A 26,036-nucleotide genomic window follows, 5' to 3' on the forward strand; every position below is an offset into this window, starting at 1 on the left:
CCTGCTGATGTTTTGTGCCACAATGTTTCATGCCCAATGCTATCATCATCTTCTACTACTTCATTTGCATTTTTTCTTGAGATTGGATGTGAACAGCTCACAGTATTCAAGTGTGTTAATTCCTAAAGTGCAGGAGATGCATTTTTCAGGCAGATGATTTTAGATCACAGTACTATATATGTTTTACTCTGGTTTTCAGAATACTGGCTGCTCACATTTTGACATTTTGCTTTAAAATAGTTCAAAACTATAATTTTGTTCAGGGGCCTTTTGTAGAGAAAGTGGGATTGTCTCTGCCAGTGATCTTGGAAGTGCCTTATAGGATTTTGCCCCCTTCTGTTTCTCACTGATAGCTGAGACTCGGCCATGGGCTGCTCGGGAGGTGCCCAGAGCATCAATCACTTAGGCCAGTAAGCTGGACCTACCATTAGGCAGGGGGCATTGTCCACCTCAACGAACAGGATGCAGGGAACAACACATGGCACTGCTTCTCCATAGAGTCCCACCAACCCGTTTCCGTGCCTTCACATGTTGCCAGTGCAGCCCCCCCCCCTCCCAGCTTCTTTGCTTGTTCTGGACCCTGCTCAGCTTTCGGTGACTGGAATCCTGTTTAATGCTGGCATAAGGTTGGTGCAACTTGCCACAGCTAATAATGTCTAAATAACGAACTGATGGGTACCTCTTTGCTTGCTAATTATGTGCATGACTAAGCCTGCAACCAAGAATCTGAGATTTACCAGGATTTGTGTCTAAACAGAGTTTGAGGAGTAGAGAGATAGGCAGCTCTTCGGGTACTTAAAAACAGTCCCCTCTTGTGTGGGTACTTTGCTGGTCAGCCCCAGCATACAGCATGGCAGGTGAGGGTTCTCAGTGACAGCTGGAGCTCTCCTCACTAGCTCTGGCTTCCAGGCATTTTTAGTATCATGCAACCTGACATCAGATATTTTCACTCCTGTTTTATGTGGGTTTTTTTTTGCTTGTTCTTTTTTTAATTATCCTTTCTTTTTTGTAGGATTCATGAAGTACTATAGTACAGAACCTCCACTTTAAATTCAGGCACTGAGGTCCTTTTGAAGGTGGGTACGAGGTAGACAAGCTATTTGGAAGGGACATGTGGGGACAAAATAAATGAAACAATTTTGGATGGGGGGAGGAAGTGCAGGAACTCAGGGAGAATACATCTTTATAACTGTGCATATTGAGACCAGAGAAACTTTGATAGTCATGGTGGGTCTCCCAGTGTCAGAGCTTGATGAGGAACTGAAAGGGATACAAAATGCTGTGCCTGGAATAGTCCTCAGCTATTCCAGTAGCACCGTCCTTACTTTTTCCTCATTCACTTTGTTTACTAGGCACTTGGTGTGTGGGCAGGTTTTCCTCTAGCACCTGTTTGCCGTTTTCAAATGTCCTTCAATGTGCTCTATCAAGCAAATGCTCTTCCTGCTTTTGTTGACTGTCCCCTTGCCCTCGACTTTGAACTCCAGCTTCTTCTTCATGCCTCAAGATGGAAGGGCTGCTGACACTACCAGTCAAAAAGCTTTATGTAGCGGTTCCTGGTTTCACTTTGTACAAGATTTGGGGGTGGGGTTTGTTTGTTTATTTGGGTGCTAAGAAATAAGACAGAAAGTGTGAGAAAATGTGGGACAGGTACAAATGGAAGGTGATGATCTCTGAACTGCTCATAAAATTGTGTTTTTGGGGGACCAGCAACTTCATAGAAAAGCATCCCTTGAAAACAGGCAATGTGTTTCCAGCCCTGTGACTAATGAAGCTGAATTATGAAAACTGCCCTAAGTAGTATCTCACTACATGGGGTGGTCTAGAAGCTCAATCAATCAATCAATCAATCAATCAATCAATCAATCAATCAATCAATCAATCAATCAATCAATCAATCAATCAATCAATCAATCAATCAATCAATCAATCAATGCGTTTTTTTGGAAATACTTTTGTTCTCACAAAACACTGTTACACCTGCCATCAATCATGTTTCTCTCCTTGCTCTCATTTAAACAAATTATCACAGCTTATTTAAATAAATCTTAGAACTGCAGAGCTGGAAGGGACCCTATAGATCATTGATGCAGAACCTATGGCACGTGTGCCACAGATGGCACACAGAGCCCTCTCTGTGGGCAGACAAGCTATACGTCACCATAGAGAATTACTTACCTGTCCTCTGATCCCAGATTTTGGCACTCCCCTCTGCTGGTGCAGGCGTCCAGCAGAGGGATACAATGGCAACCATGACCAGTTTAACCCAATGGGGGACTGGAGGACCAGGAAGTATTTCTTTATTAACACCGCCCACAGGGAAAAAAAAAAACACAAGCATTTAACTCTTGCAGTGCATGAGCAGTTGTTTTTTCTAAACTAAAACCTCAGCACTTGGGTTTTAATTGCAGTGTTGGCACTTCGAAATAAATAAGTTGATTTTGTGTTGCCCTTTCGGCACTCGGGCTCCAAAAGGTTCACCATCACTACTATAGATCACTGAGTCCAGCCCGTCAAGGAGCCCCAAATGGAGGAATTGAATTCCCAGCCTCTGGCTCAGCAGCCAGAGACCTAAACCACTGAGCTATTGGGCACTTAAATTAATCACATGCAATCTTTTATTGGCTTCTAATGTGTTCTTTGGATATGAAATTCAATCTGATTTAATTCATGTCCGAAAACCAGACCAAACCAAATTATGCTGGATTCCTCTACGCCGATTATCTATCTTTTTTTTTTCTGCTTTCATTTCCCCAGGCAATTTTTTACAACATTTCAATTTTCCTTAACCTAGTATTATTTTGACTCTTATCAATCTGATTTCCATGCTTTCTGTTGAACAAAAAAAACTTTCTTTTCCTTAAATAATTTATCTGAGTGTCCCTATTCTGTTCATTTCTTCCTTACCTATCCTCTGCTTCTAATAATCATTATCTTCTTCTCATCTTTTGTCTTGCATGATCCTAGTGGTTCCTAAGGTTTTGTTTCAAGCCTCTCTCTCTCTCTCTCTCTCTCTCTCTCTCTCTCTCTCTCTCTCTCTCTCTCTCTCTCTCTCTCTCTCTCTCTCTCTCTCTCTATCTATCTATCTATCTATCTATCTATCTATCTAAGTTTGTAAATATCTATCTATCTATCTATCTATCTATCTATCTATCTATCTATCTATCTATATCTATATCTATATCTATATCTATATCTATCTATCTATCTATCTATCTATCTATCTATCTATCTATCTATATCTATATATCTATATCTATATCTATATCTATCTATCTATCTATCTATCTATCTATCTATCTATCTATCTATCTATCTATCTATCTATCTATCTATCTATCTATCTATCTATATATATATATATATATATATATATATATATATATATATATATATATATATATATATATATATATATATATATAAATTTACCTAACTCCTTTAGTTTATCTCAGTCAGTCTGATGACCTTCAGCTGTTCTTTTCTGTATTGGATATATTCATCTTTTGTTGATCTTTTGTCTTCCTGCTTCTTCCTGCTCACTTTTTGAAGCTAAACCACACTTATTTTTCCTCAGACTTCTTTCTCTATTCTTTTCTGTTTCTTTGATTATGGCTGATGCTATTATTTTCCATTCTATTCAAGCTAGAGATCTTGATGTTGTTTATTTTCTTTTTGCTTTCTATTTATTCACAGATTTTTATCTTCAGCTGTCATTTTCCTGTTATTTCTAGTCGTCAAAGATGGCTAAAACCCATTTGTTTCTTTCAGCTAATCCTGCCAGTGCAGGTCATTCTCCTGTTTTGTCATAGGCTGACGATTCCAATACAATTTTAGCTGGTCTCTCCAACTCCTAGGGCAAGGTCAGCATTTTTACACATATCAGCTGTCAATTTTAGTCTCTTTGCAAATAATAAGTCAACCAGAATCCTATTGGTGTTTCTGCAACTTGCTGCAGCTAATTGTAGTTAACTGAGGAGGTGCTGGGACACATTTCAGTAGGTTGTCTGTGCCCCTCAAGATGTGCCTCTGCAGCTTGTCAATTAGCCATGGCAAATCATGCAAACATAAGATGAACACTAGTAGGATTCCAACCAAGAAATAACATTCGAGCAGTTCTTTTAGTTTACTTAGTTAAGTGCACAGAAATAAGTAGGATGACTTTGCTGACCTAAATTAATTGTTTTAATTGTTTTCATTATCACATGGGCTCTATCATGTGATGATGAAAAAGGGTGACTTGCTCCAAGATACCCAGCTGGCTTTCTAGATCTTGGATACAACACCCACCATGCCACAGCAGTTGCATAGTAGACATGATTCACATGCAAAACAAGCCTCCATCATGCACAACTGGTCACTGTATTCCTGGCAAGAAATCTTTATTCAAACAAAAATAACCAGTTCCAGGTAATTTAAGAATGATAGCCATTTTAGTCTACCCTGAAGTCTACCCTAAAAGAGAGAGTGCAGTCAAAGTAATGGAGCCTAAGCACTGTTATATTAAAGAAGAGGGATATGAATTTTCACTTGTCTCATCCTCATATGTGAGGAAGAGGAACTGCAACATTCTTCTCATTGGTGAGAATAGATTTAACTATTGTTAAGAGTTCTCACATGACCAAATTATCAATTTTTGCACCACAAATAGACACTTTCCCACACACTTACCGATTTTAGTGCCTAAATATGCACCTTAAACAACTGTGTGGGTTGCTTGATTTATCTAAAACTAGGGTGGCTGCTGCTTTTTAAACATTTGAAGCACCAGATGGGTTGTTTGCATCTGCTAAACAACCAACCTTCTGTGCTTGCTCAAAGGGAAAGGATACTAAAGACATCTTGAACAAAGAGGGGAAAGTGCTTTCTGTCTCATTCCTGGGTGGAGGTGATAAAACTCTCGGTCAACATGTCTCAGTACATTTAGACAACTGAAATATATGAGAACAAGAATGTAGTATATTTTCCATTCCTATTCAAGAGTTACTTCTTAGTTAGCTTGTGTCTTTTGAATGTAATGATGCTTAAGCTAGTTTAATTGCGTCAATTGCCATAATAAATAAACATACCCATATTGGCTTCTATCCACTTGGCGTCATGCCTGTTGGTGGTCATACCTGCACTACTGACACACCATCTTAGTAATTCACACATGTCACCAAAAACTAATTGATCAAAATTCTCATCTTGTCTTATACACACTGTTTTTTCTGTTATGGAGAGAATGATGTTATCCTTGTTTGCCATGTAATACCCACTGACTGGAGTCAGTAGGAGTCTGTCCAAAAAAGAAGAGGCAGAATGCTGAATTTACCACCACAAACAAGATTCAAAGCCAGAATTTATAACATTAATGTTTTCAAAGCCTTCTGTGCAGCTAACTCAATCGATCAGTTTTCCTCTCCCCACATTTGATTTTTAAAATAATTTTCACTTGTTTTCCATTGAACTTATGAAGAAATGGGAAGAATTTGGATATTTCTTATCCAAAAGCAAAGCAAGACAAATTCCCATTCTTCTCAAGTGGACATCAGCGATTTTGCAAATTGTTCTATTTGATGACAAATAGAACAATTATTCAATCAAAATCTGCCATATGGAAGGAAAATCCAAGGTCTAATCAGATAAACATTGATTAGGAGGTGCTGTTATAGCATAAGAATAACTCATCATTACTCTTCCTTATTATTTGTCATTATTCTTAATGTAGGTCTGGCTTGTCCTAAGACTATTGCTTAAAAGTCATTTTGCTTGAACTTCTACTGCAGTTATTGGTACCATGGAATATGGTAGATCTGAAGGCTAGACGAAGACAAAACTTCACTCTGGACTTCCTTATTACTTTCAGCAATCCAAATCCTAGTTTGATCTGAGGGAACACGATGGATCTGATATTTGTATTTGCTTGAGATGTTTAAAACAGTTTTCCAGAGAAGGGGGGGGGGAGAGAGCAGAGGAATATCACACTGATTAAATATGATTCAATTGTATTCTGAGGAAGCATGGTAGGATACAGATTCCTTTTTAAGAACTGTTGGAAGCCACTGGACAAAAAGTTTCCACTTTGTCTGGTGGTGGAATGCATCACTCAATTCAATGAGACTTTTGCTAGAAGCTACTTCCTCTGCCTGCTTCATATACCTGCTTTGGGGAAACAGCTACCACATGGATTTCCATCCACACTTATTTTTTGCCTTAGGACTACTTTCACTGTATCAGTGCACAAGGGATAAGTACCAGTTGAGACTTCCCCCAGCAGGAGTGTGCAACATGACTGTCAAATAACATTAAATCATTCTGTGAGTACTTTATATATAAGGCTCCACCAGATAAAAATAGTACATTCAAGGAAAGCAGACCAAATATAGATGAATTATATAAGCCACCTATATAGAATAGGCATTTTAATGAGGTGACGTATACCCTCCCCCATTTTGTAGGCCCATCTTATGGCACAGGAAGAGGCGTTAAAATGTTCGAAGAGGCGTGTCTGTAGAAGAGGGCTGCATCCATGGCAACGACCATCTTTGTTCCTCACAAGTTGTCTGAAATAATGCCACACTGTTGTATCACATTTACTACTTGGATACCTTTTCCTTTTGGATATTTTAAAGAGATTTGCTCACATTGACTATTTTCAGTATTATAAAATGTTCACTTGAGTTTCATTTTGCTTCACAGAGACTGGGGGTAGGAGTTCTTGTACGTTTGCTCCCCATTCCTCTCAGCACAGAAAACAAACAAACAAAAACCAAGGCCTATGTAAATGCAAGTGCAATATATGTACTGTATACTTTTAGAAGGATAAAAACCAAACATTTCAATAAAGAGTGCAGTCCAATGAGCACCACCTGGTCAAACTGAGACACCTAGCAAACCTCTATGAATTAAGTCCATCATACTGAAATCAGCAGAAATTAAAAGTACTTTACTTTGCCTAGATAGGGCCCAGTGCTTTCCTGTAACAAAATTATTTGCCACTGCAAAGACAGGGTAATTTTAGACACACTAAAGAATGAGTAGGTATACTTGGTAAACAAATATTTTTCAGTACATTAACAAGTAAGCAAATGAAGATCACCTTATAAGGTATTTGGTGGGAAAATCATCATTCATGGAGCCCTTCAGGAGCAGAAGTATTTTGCTTTTAGCAATTAAAAAATTGATTGATTGATTGATTGATTGATTGATTGATTGATTGATTGATTGATTGATTGATTGATTGATTGATTGATTGATTGATTGATTGATTGATTGATTGATTGACTGACTGACTGACTGACTGACTGATTGATTGATTGCTACATTGTCAGGCATCATATTTGTCTTATGGAGAGGAAATCTACCAATCTCTCAAAGACATGTACCCATCTTTCTAACAAAATGTTCTATAACAAGACGTTCCTGATAGAACAGCATCATTTCTAAAAGTCTTAAGGTGAACAATTCATTACAGTTCATATATCATCTTGCTTATGATGGGAAGCAATATGATACTTTCTTTGGATAGAGTTTGCTATTACTTTTCCCAGATTCTGCAACATCTTGAACAAATGTAGATAATGGTCCATAAATCCTTTGTGTATATTGCAGAGGAGAGTTGTGAAAATTGGTTCAAAATCTGGAATAACAAATGAAAGCGTGCATAGATCTACATTATTTTTCCTCATGCTGGTAACTGCATCCCAGTATCTCTTTCTGTCCTGTTCTCAAGAGTCTAGGTTGCAGAAGTTACTCTGAACCTAGTACCACGACTGTAGTCCTGACTGAGTGTTCAGTTCCACTGAGGAAAATGCCCCTTTGTACCAGGTTCTCCTTTTTAAAAAGATTTACATTTTAGCGTTCAGGGGTGGAGCACTGTTACACGGGTATGAGTTTTCCTGCTCCCCTACCAGGGGTCCATTCATTTTGGGGCAGGTGGAATTAATCAATTGGAGTCAATCGATATGTGAACGCTGTTGAGATTTTCATCTGAAAATATATTAAATTTAAATTTTGTATAATAAAAAAGTAAAATGGCTGATTTTACCTGAGTCATGAACTAAGTGGATTAAGGGGGTACCAAGGTTGAAGACTTGATGTTGTACAGCTGGAGAAAATGAGGTAATCATATGTAAGTGAAAAATGAAGTAATGTATTTTGTGATTGGTGCCAAGAATGTATGAAAGGACATGCGTAAAGGGGACCCATTATCTGTGGTAAGTCCAATCACTTATTTCTATGCTACATATTATATCATGTTATGTCATGCTACCAGTTGAATGTCTATGCTCTCTGTATATGTGTAAATAGACTATGCTAAATTTTACTCTCTCTGTGTCATAGTGTTATAGCAACCTGATATCTCCTGCTTATGTCCAGAAAACATTAACAAATTCTCAACAGGATTATGGGTGCAGCACACTTCTGCTGCGCTTCCCACCCACTTTTTAAAAATTCCTTCCACCAGATAGTAGGAATTTAAAAAGCCACAAAAATACAGAATTTGCCAAAATAGCTGGCACCTGCCTGCTTGCCCCTTTGCCCACTTGGTTACTTCTTGCCCTCTGGCTGCCCATCACCTGCCTGCCTGCCCCTTTGCCCTCCCAGTTGCCCCCATGCTCATTCACTGCCTCTCTGTCCCCCCTTGCTTGCTTGCTCACCCTCAAACTCCACCAGACCTCACCCTGAGGCACCCATCCCCATGCTCTCCCATGCTCACTTCTTGCCCCTTTTCCTCTTGTCCACCCCTTTTCTTCCCATTCTCCCCACTGTCCACTGCTTCAGTCACCCCCCCACTGGCTTATCCACCTGCCCACCCCTCAGGCATCTGGCCCCATGCCCTCTGACCTTCACCCCTTTCCATCTCATCTTCCTTCCCCTCCCTGTCTGTTCTCTCTGCTGCCCCCACCTGATAGGAGATGGAAACAGTGGCGGCAGCAGTGGTGAGCCTGGAGACAACATGGCGGTGGCGGCAGGGTGAGGATGCACTCACTTGCCCCCGAAATTTTGAATTCAGGCTGAAGTCCACATGACCTTAGCCCAAATCAAACCCCCTGACCCCTCTGTTGGCTTATTTTGGTCGTGGAAATGGGCAATTAGCTTACTTTGTTATATGAGTGCTAACACTAAACAGTTAATGCCTCTGTTTCCTAAAGCAATCTCTTGTACCATGATAGTAAAGCAGAGTTAAACAATTCAGCACTGCTTCACCAACAGTAGGATGCTGCAATTATACAGCAGGGATAAAATCACCTCTCTCACACACACACACAACCATTGCCCACAGCAGCTAAAGGAAAATATATGAAAAGAATGTGATGTGTTCTATTCTAGCAAACCTTCATATTCTTTCAATTGTAAACTAATTAAACAAAAATTCCTTTATGTCCATACAAACAGAACATAGCTTGTTTCTTAAGGCAAATGTTTTGCATATTTAATTGCATCTTCATGGACACAGAAAATCAGACAGACTTTCAATGATAATTTACAGAGATGTAAAGCTATTATTGCCTCCTTACTTTTAGCTGTTCCAGACCTAGAATGCTGAGTGACTTGGGAGAGGGGACCAAACCTGTCAGAGAACTAGCCTGTGTCCCATCCATGCACAACAATATTTATCACAGGAGAAGAGAATATGTGGTTTTACACTTCTTCCAACTGCTACTCCTGTCAGTCCTAGCCAACACAGCCAACAGAGTGAGAAATGCTGCAAGTTGTATATTTCAACAAAATCTGGAGCACCACACACGCTCCACTGTGGATTTACTGAATGATATTTGAAGTACAGTCAGTAAAAGTTTAATGTAACTTTAGACGTTAAACTTCCTCAGACTTAAAAAAAAAGGAGTTCATCTACCCTGTTTCCCCGAAAATAAGACAGGGTTTTATATTAATTTTTTATCCAAAAATGTATTAGGGCTTATTTTCAAGGGATCTTTAATTTTTTTTCATGTACAACAATCTGTTGTTGTTTAGTTGTTAAGTCGTGTCCGACTCTTCGTGACCCCATGGAGCAGAGCACGCCAGGCCCTCCTGTCTTCCACTGCCTCCCAGAGTTGGGTTAAATTCATGTTGGTCACTTCGATGATACTGTCCAACCATCTCATCCTCTGTCGTCCCCTTCTCCTCCTGCCTTCACACTTTCCCAACATCAGCGTCTTTTCCAGGGAGTCTTCTCTTCTCTTCTACATTTATTCAAAGACAGTCATGTCATCTGGTTGCTGCACAATGGTGGAGGGCAGGGTTTCACTTAACTGGGGCTTATTTTGGGGTAAAAAAAGGTAAAGGTAAAGGTTCCCCTTGACAATTGTTGTCCAGTCGTGTTTGACTCTAGGGGGCGGTGCTCATCCCTGTTTCCAAGCCATAGAGCCAGCGTTTTGTCCGAAGACAATCTTCCGTGGTCACATGGCCAGTGCGACTTAGACATGGAACACTGTTACCTTCCCACCGAGGTGGTCCCTATTGATCTACAGTACTTGCATTTGAATGCTTTTGAACCGCTAGGTTGTCGGGAGCTGGGACAAGCGACGGGAGCTTACTCCATCGCGTGGATTCGATCTTACAACTGCTGGCTTTCTGACTCTGCAGCACACGCATTATGAGCATCCTGAAAAATCATACTAGCGCTTATTTTCTGGTTAGGTCTTATTTTGGGGGAAACAGGGTAATTAGTAATACAACCTGCGAATTATATCATTCTTAACTTACTTTCCACCTACTGTTTGCTTTTATTTGGTAAAATACATGATGAAGCAGATATCAGCTTGCCTCCAACAGGTTTGCAAAAAGCAAACAGACCTTTAGGCATTTGTTCTCTCATCTCCATGAGCTGACGCTATACAGATAAATTCTATTATCAGTATTATGTACTACAGGGCTAAAGAAAAAAACTCCCACAACATTATCATAGTCTTTGGAGTTGAGAAGGAATTCCAAGCATAGGAGTTGTTCACAGAGAAAATAGAGATTATCTTTTCAGAACTCATAAAGCTAGGCTGAGCAGAAAAGGGGATTTTGGATAAAACACACTGCCTGATGCTATTTTATCTGACCGTAAGACACAGTTTGTTCAATGGAACTATTGTCTAGGGAGGTGTGTCTCGACCGTGTTAGAATCAGAGCTGAGAAATAAGAACAGGTTACAAACACTCCTCATTTCACAATCTACCTGTTTAATGACGCTCAGATTTACGACCCTTTATGACCCTTATAAATCCGTGCTTGTGTCTTCACCACACCCCTTCTCAATGGCATGTGATTTATTATTCCTTTATACACGATTTGATGAGCTAGTCGTAAGAATGGAACTGAGTCATTAAGTGAGGAGTGCCTGTATTTACCTGTAACTCTGATTCTTTGAGTAGTCATCTGTGAATTCACACATATGGGTGTTTCTGCACATGTGAAACCTCCTCAGAATATTCTAGAGCTCACAGAAAAAAACATCATTAGGGAAGGCACTTCCCCAATGTGCATGTACCTATGTCTAACAGTTAGCCCTCAGTTCCCCATGCCTTCCACTGCCCATAAGTGAACAGTAGTGTAGCAGACTGAGGGGAGGATGGGTGGGTTGTGTGAATTCACAGATGACCACTTGACGAACCACTGTTACAGGTAAGTAATCTGCTATTCGTTGGGGTCTCTGTGAATCACACATGTGGTGACTGGCAAGCTCAGTTTGTGGAAGTGGTAATATGCTCAATCAACTTTGAACTCTGAGAGCTAACAAACAACCTGTTGAAAAAGTGTTTGGTTCAGGATATGTAAAAGACAAGGGCTATACTGATATCTAATGTATGAAGAAACCATCGCAGGTGATGGAAAGAAAGTTGAAAAAACAAGAGACTGCCTGAGTTGAAAGGATTGACTCCACCTTAAGTAGGAAGGACATGTCAGGGAAAATTGCACCTTATCCTTGTGAAACAGTAAGAAAGGTGGATCATGCCAGAAAGTGCACAACTCACTTGCTCTATGTGCCAAAGTGACAGCCCACAAGAATGTTGTTTGTAGGCAAGATATCGCTGGTGTGATATAGGCATTGGCTCAATGGGTAAGTTCATCAGTTGATTAAGTGCTAGAGAAAGCAACTTTGCAGTGATGGTGGTCTCATGTCTGGAACACCAACACTGAACATCGATAAATGAGACATGTACAATAAATTAAAAATCACAAGAGATGGCAGAAACAAGAAACTGTTGGCCTAAGGGAGGATGTCCCTGAGTGCCTCTTGAAAGAAGACAGTCTTCAATATGATCTTAAATGATGGTAGAGAGGAGACTGAGGGGAAAACTTTTAGTTCTGAAAAAGGTGAAAGGAACTAATTACTTGGGGGGGGGCTTTTAATGACAACCATTATGATTTATTTTTGAAATATAACTTTCCAAGCTCCAGCTTCAATCCTTCTTTTAGACACCCTTGTGGCAAACTGGACGACAACATTTATCTGCTGCCTCTTGTGATCTGTAGTGGATCACTGTAGGGCTCTTGACTGCCCTCTACTACAACAACTATCTCTTTGGAAGTTTTCTTGCCACCACTCATAGTCTTCTTTAATTACATCTATTATTATGTCTTCTCAAATTCATTATATCATTCTTTGTTAAAGGCCCATTTGCTTCCTGTCACTTTTTCAGCAAGTGGTTATTAGACATGAAATACCCAGGATTCTTTGGGGGGGAAAAAGATTCATTCTTAGCAAAAACATGGCTCATTCTAAGGCAAAATGTGGCCAAAAGCTATTTTTCTTAGCAAAATGGAAAATAAAGAAGACAAACTGTGACTAGATTAGCAAATTTGCTGTGAAGTAGAACGAATGAATTTGAACTTTTAAAAACTGATCACAAGACACAAAGGCCAGTGTGAATCAGCCCAGCCCTCTGCTGTTGAGGGCTTTTGCTTGTTAAAGCTGGAGTGATTTGAATGATGCTTTCCCCATGCAATCAGTTGTTTCATTCTCCAAAAGGACAGGGGAGGGGCATAACCGGGGGGGGGGCAGTATTCTGGTGACATACTAAAGTGGTTGTGATGTTTTGGACAGCGAGAACATCCACAATCCCATGACCTTGGTTCTTCGTTGCCCCAAAGTGTGTGTGTGTGTGTGTGTGTTTAGTTCTAGATCACTTCATCACTACGTTGATACATTAGTTTAGTGCAGCGGTTAGGGAATGGGGTAAAAATGAAAATCCTGGGGGTAATGAGGACGGTCACAGCAGGCATTTTACCCCCAGGCATTTTATTTCCAACGATGCTGTGTATAGGCGGGTGTTCTGTTGCGGGAAGAACGAGCCCTGGCGAAGAACTGCACAGGGCACCCGCCTGCCCTCCTCGCCTCCAAAGTGTGTGTGGGGGGAGGGCGGCGTATCAGGCCAGCTGGACTCTTTGCCCGGCAGAACCCTGGCTGGGGCTTTCCTTCCTGCCCGTGAGCACCTGCCTGGTGCGTGGGTGAAGATGCCCCCTTCCCATCCCACCTCACTTGAGCTCATGGCCAGTGGACCTGCTGGCCCTGCAGTGCCCACCTCCCCTAGCCAAGGACGCACTTTCCCAGTGGTGTGGCGGCTCCACACTGGCTGCCCGGGTGGTGGCTGCAGGTCCCGGGTGAGTGCAGAGGCGGGGGGAGGTTGGCAGCGGACAGTGAGAGCCAAGGGGTGTGTGTTAATGTCGACGTATATAAATTTTTTGGGGGGTAAAAGGTAAAAAAGTTCCCTGACTCCTGGTTTACTGCTAGACCACTTTTGTACGGACAAAAAACCAGATGGATAGAAAATAATATAAAATAGAAAAAAACTCCAAAGAGCTACAGCAGAATATTATCTTTCTGTGGGATGTGTCTATGTGCTTATATGTTGTGGAGAACTTTGGAAAAAATGTCCATTTCCCCTAGTGCCATGTAACACTTTAAACAGCCCACCAGCTTTATAATGACCCATAAAAGGAGAGCTGGGGATTCCCAGCAGGCAGGATCAAAGGAAAGAGGGCTGTGGGCTGTGATGCAGATCAAACCACATGGAATAGAGGGGCCAGTGTGGGCACTAGCCCCAAAACAATTTCCAGTCTCTGTTTGGTCACCTTATCCAGACAGAAGCAGCTGTGAATCAAGCTGCAATAAAGGCAAATATCTTCAATTTAGCTTGCCAGTAGACTCGCACCCTCAGTTAAACTAAGCAATTTCTCTGTCCCAAGTCATCAACTCCAAATGACCACCATTCGCTAGGATGGTTCTTTCCTGGTTCTCCTTGCTGAGCCCTGGCAATCCCTGGCGGTTGCCCACCCAGCTGCAAACCAAGCCCAGGCCTGCTTAGCTTATGAAAACTGTCAAGACTGAGTGTGCTCCAGGTTGTATGGTAGCACTGGCATGAGCAGATATCCTTTGGATGGAATTCTTACAGCAGAATCTAATAAATATTTACTCTGAGTAAGCCCAAGGGATTTCAGAAGGACTCGCCTGTGCATAAGATGGATATAGGAGTACAGGATAGTTATTCCTATAATTTGAATGCTAACCATTTCATGTTTTCCATGTTTAGAAGTTTCCTTTTAGCATCTGCATCCTGTGAGTTTTGACTTTATAGGCTTAGTCATACTTAGGGAGCAACTACACAGCGAGATAAATGCTGTAAAGTCACACTGGGGAATTAAGGTTCCCTGCATTTGTTCATGTTAACTGGCCAGATAGGGAAAGGAAAAAAATGGGCTAAATAGCCTTGTTTGCAACTCTTCTGGAGCCCTGCAGGAGATGCAGCTACAGAAGAACTACGGTACTTAATAAGCTGTAAACAAGGCAGAATGGTAATTACTTCCTCTTATTCTCTCTCGCTTTCTGGTGTCTAGGTGCCTTAAAACAATGTCCACACCTGGTTGGTGTTTCTAAAGAAATGGTATTGTTTGTAAAGATGACAATTTTACAGAGAGAGGGAGGGAGAGAATAAAGGGTGAAAATTGCCATTTTCTTGCTTCCCTCCAGCTTTCATGACATCATGCCAACCACAGGCTTTCCCCTCCTTTGGGACTCCATACAATTGTCATTTGCTTTCGGTTGTGTGTTTGTGCTTGTTTACATTGGCTTTTACATCATGTGGTCAACAAAAAAAAATGCAAATCAGTCCTTCCCAATACTGTTGCATTTTTGGCATTTGTTGCCAACGTGGTCACACTCTTAGTCTCTAAGTACTCAACCAATATTCTATAGTCTTTTTTTCTCCTAACCTTTTCCATGACTGCCTTCCACTGTTCATTGTCCAGCCATCAGCTGTGTCAACATCAATGTACATTGCCTTCCAGGATTTAAGAAGAGGGCTCCATCATGGAGGATAAGGTAATTTCTTTTGTCAGTCAAATGCTCCATTCTGAGTTACCTCTCAAATAATATCAGTTTGCAATCTAAAGCAATTATGTAACCCATACATAACTTTTCACACTATCCTGGAGGGTCTCCTGATCTTTCCCGACATATTTTCAGGAGGCACCGGGAGTTGCTGCAGTAGGTGTAAAGCACTTCCTCCGTAAATTCCTCATATGGATATTATTAGTTGTAAATCCAATAAATAAGCAAAGTTCTGTTCATGAGACATCTGGTTCAAACCCACAGTTTTGAAGTAAACACTTTGCAGAAAAAATGCAGGACACAGGATGGGAGGAAGTGCCCACCGTCCCACTCTTATGGTGGAGGCAAGAACTCTGAAGGGGCTGGACGGTCCTCAGTTGGAAATGAGAGGATTTGTTTTATACCCCTAAGCCTTAATAATACCTGGCTATATTCGGTATGTGGCTTATTATGAATGAATCTAAGGCCATGCTATGTTTCTTACCCCCTCCCCTATTTGAAACCTGCCACACATGTAACACAAACCACACTGCAACACCCATCTCTGTAGGGAGGAGGTGAACTATTTTCCTACCCCATTGTATTAAAAGGTTTGAACCGTTCAGTTGCCAAGTGTGAAAATCCATGATAGCATCGACATGAACCTCCAGCGTTAGACTGAAAAACATTTTCTGCTACCGTTTTTAATTATTTATATATTCCTCTTCACAACCAGATTTGAGGGGGAGGAAATCTGCCTTTGGATATCAAGCTCTCTTTTTTATGTAAATAAAACCTGCTCATGTTTGACACCCAAAGGCAGCTATTTGTTTCACAGTAGAGTTTCACAGCTGAATGGCATAATTAACGGTGACCTTGTGCACAGGTGACCTTGATTTAAGTACCCCAAGACTTTACAGCTTGATTTATCAGGGCTGCAGAGTTTCAGACCAAGATCATTTGCTTGTTTCGTAGACGAGCAACAAGCGTTAGAGTAAATGTGGCTCTTTATCAAGCTGTTGTGTATGAGTGTTGTTGTTTTTTCTTAAAAAATAACAGCACATAGATAGGCCAACAGGTTTCATTATACCACCCCTTCCGTATTTCAGAAATCATTAACTTGGCTGCAACAGTTTTTTTTAATGATATATGATAATGAAGTAATAAAATCCATAAACCTCTTATCTAAACCAACATTTGGAAGCTGCATTTATACAGCTCTGTGTAGCATCTGGGTTCTTCTGTGCCATTTTTGATCTGTTTAGAGAAGCTGATTAAATTTGAACACAAAGAAAAACAGGAAACTCTTTTCCAAAGAGAACAGCTTGGCATAGCTTCAAGAAAAATATATGCAAACCACTTGCAGATAGTTTGTAATGAATTACAACCTCGAAGATGTCGCTTAAATTTTCATATATTTTGGACTATGGATCATATGCATGTCTGCACTGCTGTTCTGCATTGAGAGCTTTGGCTGATGTTCGGCTGGCTGGCGCTGTGGTTGACCTTTGGATATGACCGGCTTCCCACAAAGGAACATTTCCATATTTTTAATGCAGATCCAGGAAAATGGCTTATCAGAGAAGCACCTTGCATTTATTCAGAGAAGGGGACACTCTTTTAACAACTTCAATAACATCTTCTTTCAAAGATGCAGGTGCTGCAGTTCTCAAATTATGTTTGTGCCCAATGATGCAACATGATTTACAAGAAGGCTCTTGTGTCTTTATAAAGCCACATAAAAATAATCTGCTAGGTGAAACTGGGCAGCACACCTGACATGGCACTGTTGTATATGACAGCCATCTAGAATGTCAGTATCACTTTCTCTGCAATTGCTAGTAGCAACAATAATTAGTATTACCATTACCATTATCACCACCACCATCACCATCACCATCACCATCACCACCACCACCACCACTACTACTAATAGTAATATTAATATTAATATTAATATTAATAGTAATAGTAATAGTAATAGTAATAGTAATGGTGGCGGTAGTCTAACGGCTCCTTCTTAAAATTACCTGAACAGATTTGTGCTGACACTGGTATTGAGAATTCTGCGATGAGCTTGTTTCTGCTTTCTCAAATTGGTTCTTCACACTTGCCAAGCCTCCAGGTATCGTGCAAGCCTCTGATTCCTCAAGAGCCTGGTGGGAAAAAGAAAACAAGCCTGTCTACTCAATATACAGTAATTAACACACTCACAATGTCGTCGTCCTCATTCATTTTAACAGTCACATTGTTCTGGAAGTCTGCATTTCTGTTAGTCTTTTCTTACAATTATAAATATCTGTTTGTGTGATCCGTACTGGTCAAAGATTTTTAAAAAATGACTTGGGTTTGCTAGTAGCCTGTGTAGGTCTACTCAGAACTAAGTGCTCTGAGTTCTGGCACTGTTGCATCCAGGTAGGTGGATATGGGGCTGGAGCCTTAGGTCACATCCCTAACTGGCCAGGGTGATTGAGAGCCAGCTGAACCCTCACTAGGGCAGGTGAAGGAGTGATGAATTCAAACTAAAGTTGGGGGTATTTGTATACAAATACGACTATCCCCGTGCAGCTGGACTTATGAAGGATCTGGCCCCTGGGGCTGGACCATCCACTAACATATCTGGCAGTGGTGGTGGCCCCACTCGTCCTTCCAGTTGAACCCAGAACGCCGCTCTCTTCCCACTCAGCTGGTCACTCGGCAGCTGTGCAGGGAGACGTGTTCTCCCTCCCCTTGCCTGGAGTGGCTAGCCGAGCAGGAAGACAGCGGGGCTCTGGATGCGACTGGAAGGATAAGTGGGGCCACTGCCAGACACATGAGTGGATGGTTCAGCCCTGGAGTCCAGACCGTCATTAAATCCAGCTGCCCAGAGATATTTGTATTCATATACAAATACCCCCATCTCTAATCAAAACCTATCCCAGTTGAAGGATTTTGAACATTACTCAGGACGACTCTCACCTAAGACAATGTGGAACAGTGGATACAGTGGCAGACTATGACATGGGTGATCTGTGTATCAGTTCCCACTTAGCTATGGCTATGCAGTGGTAAACCATCCTTTCAACATCTCACATACCTTGAAAGCCCTATTGGGGATGCCAGAAGCAGCTTGATGACACATAATAACTCTGACCATGACCTAAATCTGTGCTGGCAGAGTAGTTGTGTGTCCCTGAGATGAAAGAGGTTTGGATCTGTCATGAGTGGGCCTCTTTCTCAGCTTATGTTTCCCCTACATTTTAAGCTATTCTGATAAGAGGGGGGGGGGGTCTGCCAGCACAAGGACAATCATGCCAGAAGAAGAGGCCTCTTGCCTGTTCCAAAACCCAGAAAAGCTTGTGCAAATTTGAATTAGAACAGAACTGTTACTTAATTAAAACTTCGTTTCTGTCTCTTACAAATTTCACTTCTTCACTTTGTAGCTTTAAAAAAATCATTTCCCAGGGGAGTGCAAAAATGTTTAAAATATTAAAGGTGTTATGAAGAAAAGATGTAAAATATTCACTGTGCGCTGCCCTTTGTTCTGTTTTTTTTTAAAAAAACTTTGTCTTGGTTTATAAGTAAAGTGCATTTGGGTGCCTGACAGGTCAACACTATTCATAATGTTCCAAGAGCAGCACATTCACAAACATTTCTTAATAAGTCATGCCAATGTTATGCAGCAAACCCATTACGAGAGTGTCAGCAAAATACTTAAAATATGAATAGGCTACACATCGTGGAGATTCATACCCAGGAGCTTATTACCTCATTGATTTAGAAGATTAAAGGTACACAAAGAATAAGCAGCCTTCAGAATCTCCTAATCCAGCGCTTCTTGGGTACCCATTAGCTCCTTTATACTATTCGGTGTTCTGAAGCAAGGAAGAGACTCTGTTGTCACAGTGCTGTGAATTAATCTCTCTCTCTCTCTCTCTCTTTTAGAACCATCACAGGAAATCTCAGAGGCTTCTTCCATAATGGCTAAGGATTAGTGGAAGAATGGAGACCGCAATTTGTGCTTGGGAAGAAGTTTATAGGGACACCGATGCTGAAGCTCAGGGACAAATTGGAAACTGGGATTCTGGTGAGACCATAAAAACCTCAGTCTGGATCTTAGCTGTCCGTAACACACCCGAAAGCTCCTTTACTCCTGACGAAAAGAACAATACCTAATCATTGCTCCTTAGGATCTTCCCATTACCTATTAATCTTACTTTATGTCAACTTGAATGGGGAGCTGTTGCTTTTAACAGCTTGTCAGCTGGTGCTGAAAACCTCTGGCCTTCCCAGAGTCCCAAAAGGCCACCTGTTGCCCAGCAGGGGCGTGAATCTTACAACTTCTCGCTCTCAGATTGAAATCAAAGGGGGTGAGGAAAATCCTTAGGTGTTTTTTTGTTTGTTTGTTTGTGTTTTGTCTGTGGGAGGATTTTTCCTTCCAGAGAAATCTCAAGAGACGGCTTGTGGGCTTTCTCAGGTGTGTTTTATGGGCATTTTTTTTTAAGAAAGAAAGAAAAAGCCAAACTGAGCAGGTTTGCTGCCATACCTGCAGAGAATGGCATATTTTCCGCACAAGATTGTTTGGAAATGGCATTAGGCTGCTCAACGTTTGCCCTCTTCCTGATCTGTTCAAATGGATGACAAATGAAAGAAAAACTGTGCGGGGGGAGAAGAGGGTGACACAAGGGTTTGTTTTGGTGGGAAGTTACAGCATCCCGTGCAGAGGAAGACTGGGAGTCTAGGTATCTTCAGATTTGGAAAATTATCGAGAAGAAGAAATTTCACAAGTACTCATCACATTCTTCTTCAACACCTGTGTTGTACAGAGGGGGGAATGATCCACAGCTCCTGGTGATGAGGAGGACAGAGGATGACTCTGTAGGGTAATAGTTGGGCTCACTGTTCAACAAATTAAGTTTCTGTCCTGCTTCCAGTGGAACACAGTCATGTGAAATCTTTTACCGGCTGCTGATTTGTCTCAATAGAACCATTGCTGCTACTGTGAAAAGCCAAGCCCTCTCTTGCCAAGCAGCACAAGGAGGAAGAGATGGGCGTTGAGAACAAACAGGCAGAGGCTGTATAGTCTAAGAACTGAATTCTGTCTCGGTTACTTCTTTGTAAGCAAGTTCTGGGCTTTCCTTCTGCCAGGGGATGTGAACCACCCTGGCAGAAGGTAAAGGTAAAGGTTCCCCTTGACAATTTTTGTCTAGTTGTATTCGACTCTACGGGGCGGTGCTCATCCCCGTTTCCAAGCCATAGAGCCAGCGTTTTGTCCGAAGACAATCTTCCGTGGTCACGTGGCCAGTGCGACTTAGACACGGAACGCTGTTTACCTTCCCTCCAAGGTGGTACCTATTTATCTACTTGCATTTTTACATGCTTTTGAACTGCTAGGTTGGCGGGAGCTGGGACAAGCGACGGGAGCTCACTCCGTCATGTGGATTCGATCTTACAGCTGAAGATCTACAGACCTTACAGCACAGAGGCTTCTGTGGTTTAACCCGCAGTGCCACCACATCCCCCCTCCCCGGCAGAAGAGCTCTGGACAATTCAAAAGAAAACATGTATCAATCCCTCTTCATATACCTAGCATATGCTTCCATAATAGCAATACTTTCTTTTGGAAATTGATGTGGGTTCCACACCATCTCTTTGAGCAAGATGCAAAGAGTGGAGGTGAATTTGGCTTTCCTGATCTCAGTTTATGTCACCAGGCTTATTTCCTAACTTATACTAATTACTGGAACCGTATCTCACGGATTAATTATCCATGTTGGGCCCCCTTGGAGACTTTCCTGTCTGGTACCCTCTCCAAGTGGATGAATTGTGGGTTAACACATGTTAAAACAAACTCTATTCTTGTGCAGCAAAGAGAACTGTGGAACATATTGTCACAACAGTTTTGATTCAACCCATTTTCACACACTAAATTAACACTATGGGGCAATCCAGACTTAAGAATTGGGAAGAAGCCTTTTTATGGAGGATTTGGGCAGATGACAGAGCACTTCTCATTTAGACCAATTAATTGGACATAATGATGATGAATTTTTGCCATTTTGTAGTTCGGCAGTTAGATATGACTTGCCAACATCAGCTGAATGGTAGTATTTACAGCTGAAGCATTTGCTGGTGTCTAAATATGGGCCAGCAGCACTTAATGTCTCAGAGTCTCCTGTGCACTCGGAAATGCTTATTGAACCAGTTCAGGAGAAGAAATCCAGATTATTAATCTATAAATATCTGTTACCAGTTAATAAATGTGATGCACAAGGTTTTAGGGATGAATGGAACAAGGAAATGAGTCACTCTGTCTTGCTCAACCTAACGGAAGGCTGTGTTAGCCAGTACACTTGTTGTATCTATGGATCTCAGTGGCCTGAAATTGTGGAAACCTGCTGCCAGTCATAGCAGATGACAGAAATAGACAGTGGTCTTATTTGATAGAAGGCAACTTCCCATTTTTCACATTTCACATTGGTTACATGTGTTGACCCTACCAGTCACTGTATCAACAACCAAATGCAATGCGGAAATCTGTGAATACAGTGTAAACATGGAAAAGAAGAAACACTGCTCAGTTGGCTGTCCAAGTAACATGCAGAAGATATGCATGCCTCTCTCTCTCTCTCTCCCTCTCCCTCCCTCTCTCTCTCTGTGTAATCAATCTCTTCCACAATGAACAGTGGGGTTGGCACTGCCCTCTTCACTGGGATTTATAGATCTCATATCTCTTTGCATGTTATTATGGAGATGCTGCAAGAGAAAAAGAAGAGGAAGAACGCTGATTTTATTGACCTCCTTATTCTGGTGCTTGCTTGTAAGTGTCATTGATTCAGCATAGTGAGTCTAGTTGTGATTCACTCTGCTGAACTGACTTCTGTTCTTCCATGGTCTGTTGCAGCATGGCATGTCGGGCTTTGACTCCACCCAAACATAAATGGAAACCAACAACATTGTGGTGAAAGGGGTCAGTATGCAATGACCTATATTAGATTATCCCACAAGCTACTTAGTGGACTACTCTGTTCTTTCTCCTACCACACACCATGGTTGATAGTACTTGGTTTGAAATTTTCTCTGGCAAAAAGTTTCATCTGTTGCAAGCAAGCATGAGTAAAATGAGCTGAAAACCCCCTTCTGATTAAGGATGAAGAAACTTCATTTCCTAATTGCATGTAGACCCTCTGGACACATTTTCACCATTTTTTTTGCAGTGATAGACTGCCTTCATGTTGTGTTGCTACTGCAGCTGTATAAGTCTGCACGTCACCCTTACAAGCACTTTTCCTGGGCGCTGCACTGTTTCCACCCTCCACACCTTGGGCACAATATTCACAAGAATCCCATCCGTCTAACCTGAGCTGTTCAAATCTGACTACCGCCTTGCAATCAAATCACTCAAATAAGTACTGTACTCTGGAAGTATTGCTCAGATTGGAAACCACCAGGGGACTTTAAGGTGTTGTGTGCACTACATGCAGCCTTAGCTATCTCCTGGCCTCTTTTATCATGGCATTTCACACCAGTGTGTGAAACAGTCAAAGCCACCAGGATCTGAAATTTTTCTGAAAGCACTATAGCAACTACCAAGTCACTGGGAGATGTAATTTTCTTGACATGTGCAAGTCATTTTGGATAGCGAGAACATATATCTGTGGAAGAGCAACAAGGCATGTCCTAACACAATAGCGCCTCAAAAGACATGAAATTATGTTTGGAGATCTATGTTTTGGCAGAGCAAATGTGAACAGCAAGTTATATTAGCAAGGGGCCATTTCATGCATGCCTAGCACAAACCAGTGAATTTCCAGTGATTTGTAGTGGGCGATTCTATTCTGACATTCTTTAAGCTCTCTGATGAATGTTACTTATATAAAAGGCCACTGGCAAATATCCAGTGCCTTTTTAAACATCCTGTTCGAGGAAAACTAGCACTGATTTCAGTATTATGTCTGGCTAAGTCTGGAATCTTTAAATGGCACAGAAGGTTCAATAGTCAGTTAATTTATAACGCAGAGGTGACTAGAATTTTTAATACAGTTCTTCCATTTGAGAGAGGTTACAGATTTCCATTCAATTCTCTGTTTTAGTTGTCAAAGATCACTCTTTAACACCAAAGCAAACTAACAGAATCTTCTCCTCACAGGATGTTCCACATAAAGATGAAAAACTAACACTGACTAAACATGAAATGGTGATCAACTCATCAGCACTATTGCAATAGCTATCAATGTGGTGGCTCATCATATGGTACCAAACGTGATAATTGGTGAAATCTGAAGCCTATCAACTCTGAGTAGATTCCGCATCCCCCATTTTGGAATTTATTTTAAACAAGGAACCTGGCTTGAAAATCTGGACATGCACTTTTATGTTTCTTGTGCACCACCCCAACTTTGTAGTGTCAAGCCTGAAAAAGACCCATGTGGAGTGGAAAGCTAGCAACCCCTTTTTTTTGTCTATTTCAGTGGCCTTATAAAGGTATCTCCCACCCTTGTCTTGGGATGTGGTAGGTGCATGTGTGTGTATGTGCATGCATGCGCATGCATGTGTGCATGGGCAGACTATAGAAATTTACTGAAATAAATGATTCCCACTCCCATTCCAGTGGGCTCTCCTTACGTGCAGAGGAGACAGTGTTGTGCAAGTGAATGGCCTCTTGTGCTCATGAGACAAACTCCATTGCCCGCCCTCACCACTTACAGTATTTGGGATTGCAGTACATAGCAGTGGGAGCCACAGAGAGCTCAGCATGCTACAGCCTAGGCCACATTTGCTATGAACACCCACTAATTTGATTGCTAATGTGTCAAGGTAGAGTCTGAGAAGTGCCCATAACCATCTCCCTAGAACAAGAACAATGAGCAGATCATGCAATGTTTTGAAAAGTCTCTACATTCAGCAACATTTTCCCCAAGAGGCATTCACTCTCTACAGGGAGATGACCCCAACTCCCACGGCCCTACCCCACTTGGAACTCTTGCAGACCTCTGTGTTTTCAGTACAAAGGTCAGCATAGGTTTTGTTAAGTGCATTGAACTGAATGTGTTTTCTGATTGGCAGCCCTTCCTTGCGAGGAGAGCCAGGCACCAAAACACTGCAAGTGCATGAAACTGAATGATGAAACTGATGAAACAGCTTCTGTTTACAAAATTGGGAGAAAGCCATCACTTCCTCTTTGCATCCCCCCATGCACCCTAAAACTCTGCTCTGATATGCTAGGCAACATTCTAGGGTTGGTTTTCAAGGAGCACCAAGAGTTTTAGAGAGGAAGGAATGGGGAAGAAAGTTTCACTATTGGTTTTAGGTCTCACACATTGCCTGGAGGCCAACAGACCACTAGGGGGTCCAGTGCCATTGGGACATCCTTCTGGTCTTCCTCCTTCTGCAGCCATCTGTGTTGCTTTAGAGCAGTGGTCCCCAACCTTGGGCCTCCAAATGTTCTTGGAATTCAGCTCCCAGAAATCTTAATCAGCAGAGGTGGTGGTGGAAGATTCTGGGAGTTGTAGTCCAAGAACATCTGGACGCCAAAGGTTGGAGACCACTGCTTTAGAGGATATCCCAGCCCTTTAGTTCGGGATTTAAGGGTTGCTGCAGTGAGAAGTTGCTGATTATGATGGAGATAGTAGGATCCCATGGAAGTACAACAGTGGACCGTGGCCTTCTTATCAAGAAAGGGTAAGTTTTTTTTTAAAAAAAGAACTCCATATCCTGAAACTCACCAGGACCAAAGGAGCTTCTAAAATAAAAACTGTGAACTTAGGTTGCTGTCCTTCCAAATAAAATGTGACTAAAGTTGACCTCTGCAAATGTATCAACTAAAGTCCCTTGCTTTGAGTCCCCAGACATTCTTGGACTACAACTCCCAGAAATCCTGGCCAGCACAGCTAATGGTGAAGGCTTCTGGCAGTTGCAATCCAAGAACATTTGGGTTACTCAATGTTGGGAACCAATGAACTAAAACTTGAGTCAGTCCTGGCGACAAACCTCACGCAATTCTAATTAAATGCAAGTAACAGTGCTATTACTTCAAAAATCTTCTTCAATAATCTGCAAAGGAGAGGGGAACATTTGCTGTTGAGTTTTAGCTCCTCTTTTCAAAGTCAGGCACAAGGACATAGAAATATGTGCCTTTTAGGGCTTCATGCCTTTGTTGTCAGACATATGGATAGCTGTTCCTTAACTGTACTGGGAAAGTTTAAGTACACTGACACTTCACACACTGATGTAGTAAAAGACCGAGATGCACATCATTTATTTATTTTATAAATTCAGTGGAGAAAGTGCTTTATATGGATTATATTTTTGCATGAGTACTCAATGGCACTTAATAGTAGCTTTTCTTTCTGTAACAATGTCAGTGGATTTTAAAGCCTGGGTTAAAATATCTGTACATCCATGGGAGAAAAGAAAAATAGCCATGGAGATGATACTTGGAGAGCAATCCCTGATCATATCATGCATGAAGAGGCAGACTATGTAGGTGTTTAGCTTGATTTCTGGTCCCCTGCAAGATCGGGTTGCTTCAGTCTTAAAGATGGCAATCAGGGGTTTACTTTTGTTGGGAGTGAACCAGTCTAACCCCAGAGCAGTCTTATCCATACTTTTCTGAGCTCATGTCAGGGGCATCTACATTTTTGGTTCAGGTAAGATGGCTCTGGTTCGGATTGGTTCTGGCATGTGTGATCTCTGGAACCAGTCGAAAGGTTTGAATTTGCCAACGGCATGATAATAAGCAAGCCAGTTTAGGATACAGTGGTGCCTCGCTTAACAA

General features: G+C 41.5%; 1 protein-coding gene across 1 annotated transcript in view; it reads right to left on the bottom strand.

Annotated features, from left to right (window-relative positions):
• Window positions 1-26,036, bottom strand: part of XIRP2 (xin actin binding repeat containing 2) — a 107,117-nt gene that overhangs the window by 30,633 nt on the left and 50,448 nt on the right. The window contains exon 3 of the mRNA XM_078394556.1: window positions 17,311-17,436. Coding sequence (XP_078250682.1) covers window positions 17,311-17,436 — 126 coding nt within the window. The remainder of the gene's footprint in view (window positions 1-17,310; window positions 17,437-26,036) is intronic.

This window comes from Pogona vitticeps, chromosome 1 (genome assembly GCF_051106095.1).
Source record: "Pogona vitticeps strain Pit_001003342236 chromosome 1, PviZW2.1, whole genome shotgun sequence".
NCBI classification, from domain to species: domain Eukaryota; kingdom Metazoa; phylum Chordata; class Lepidosauria; order Squamata; family Agamidae; genus Pogona; species Pogona vitticeps.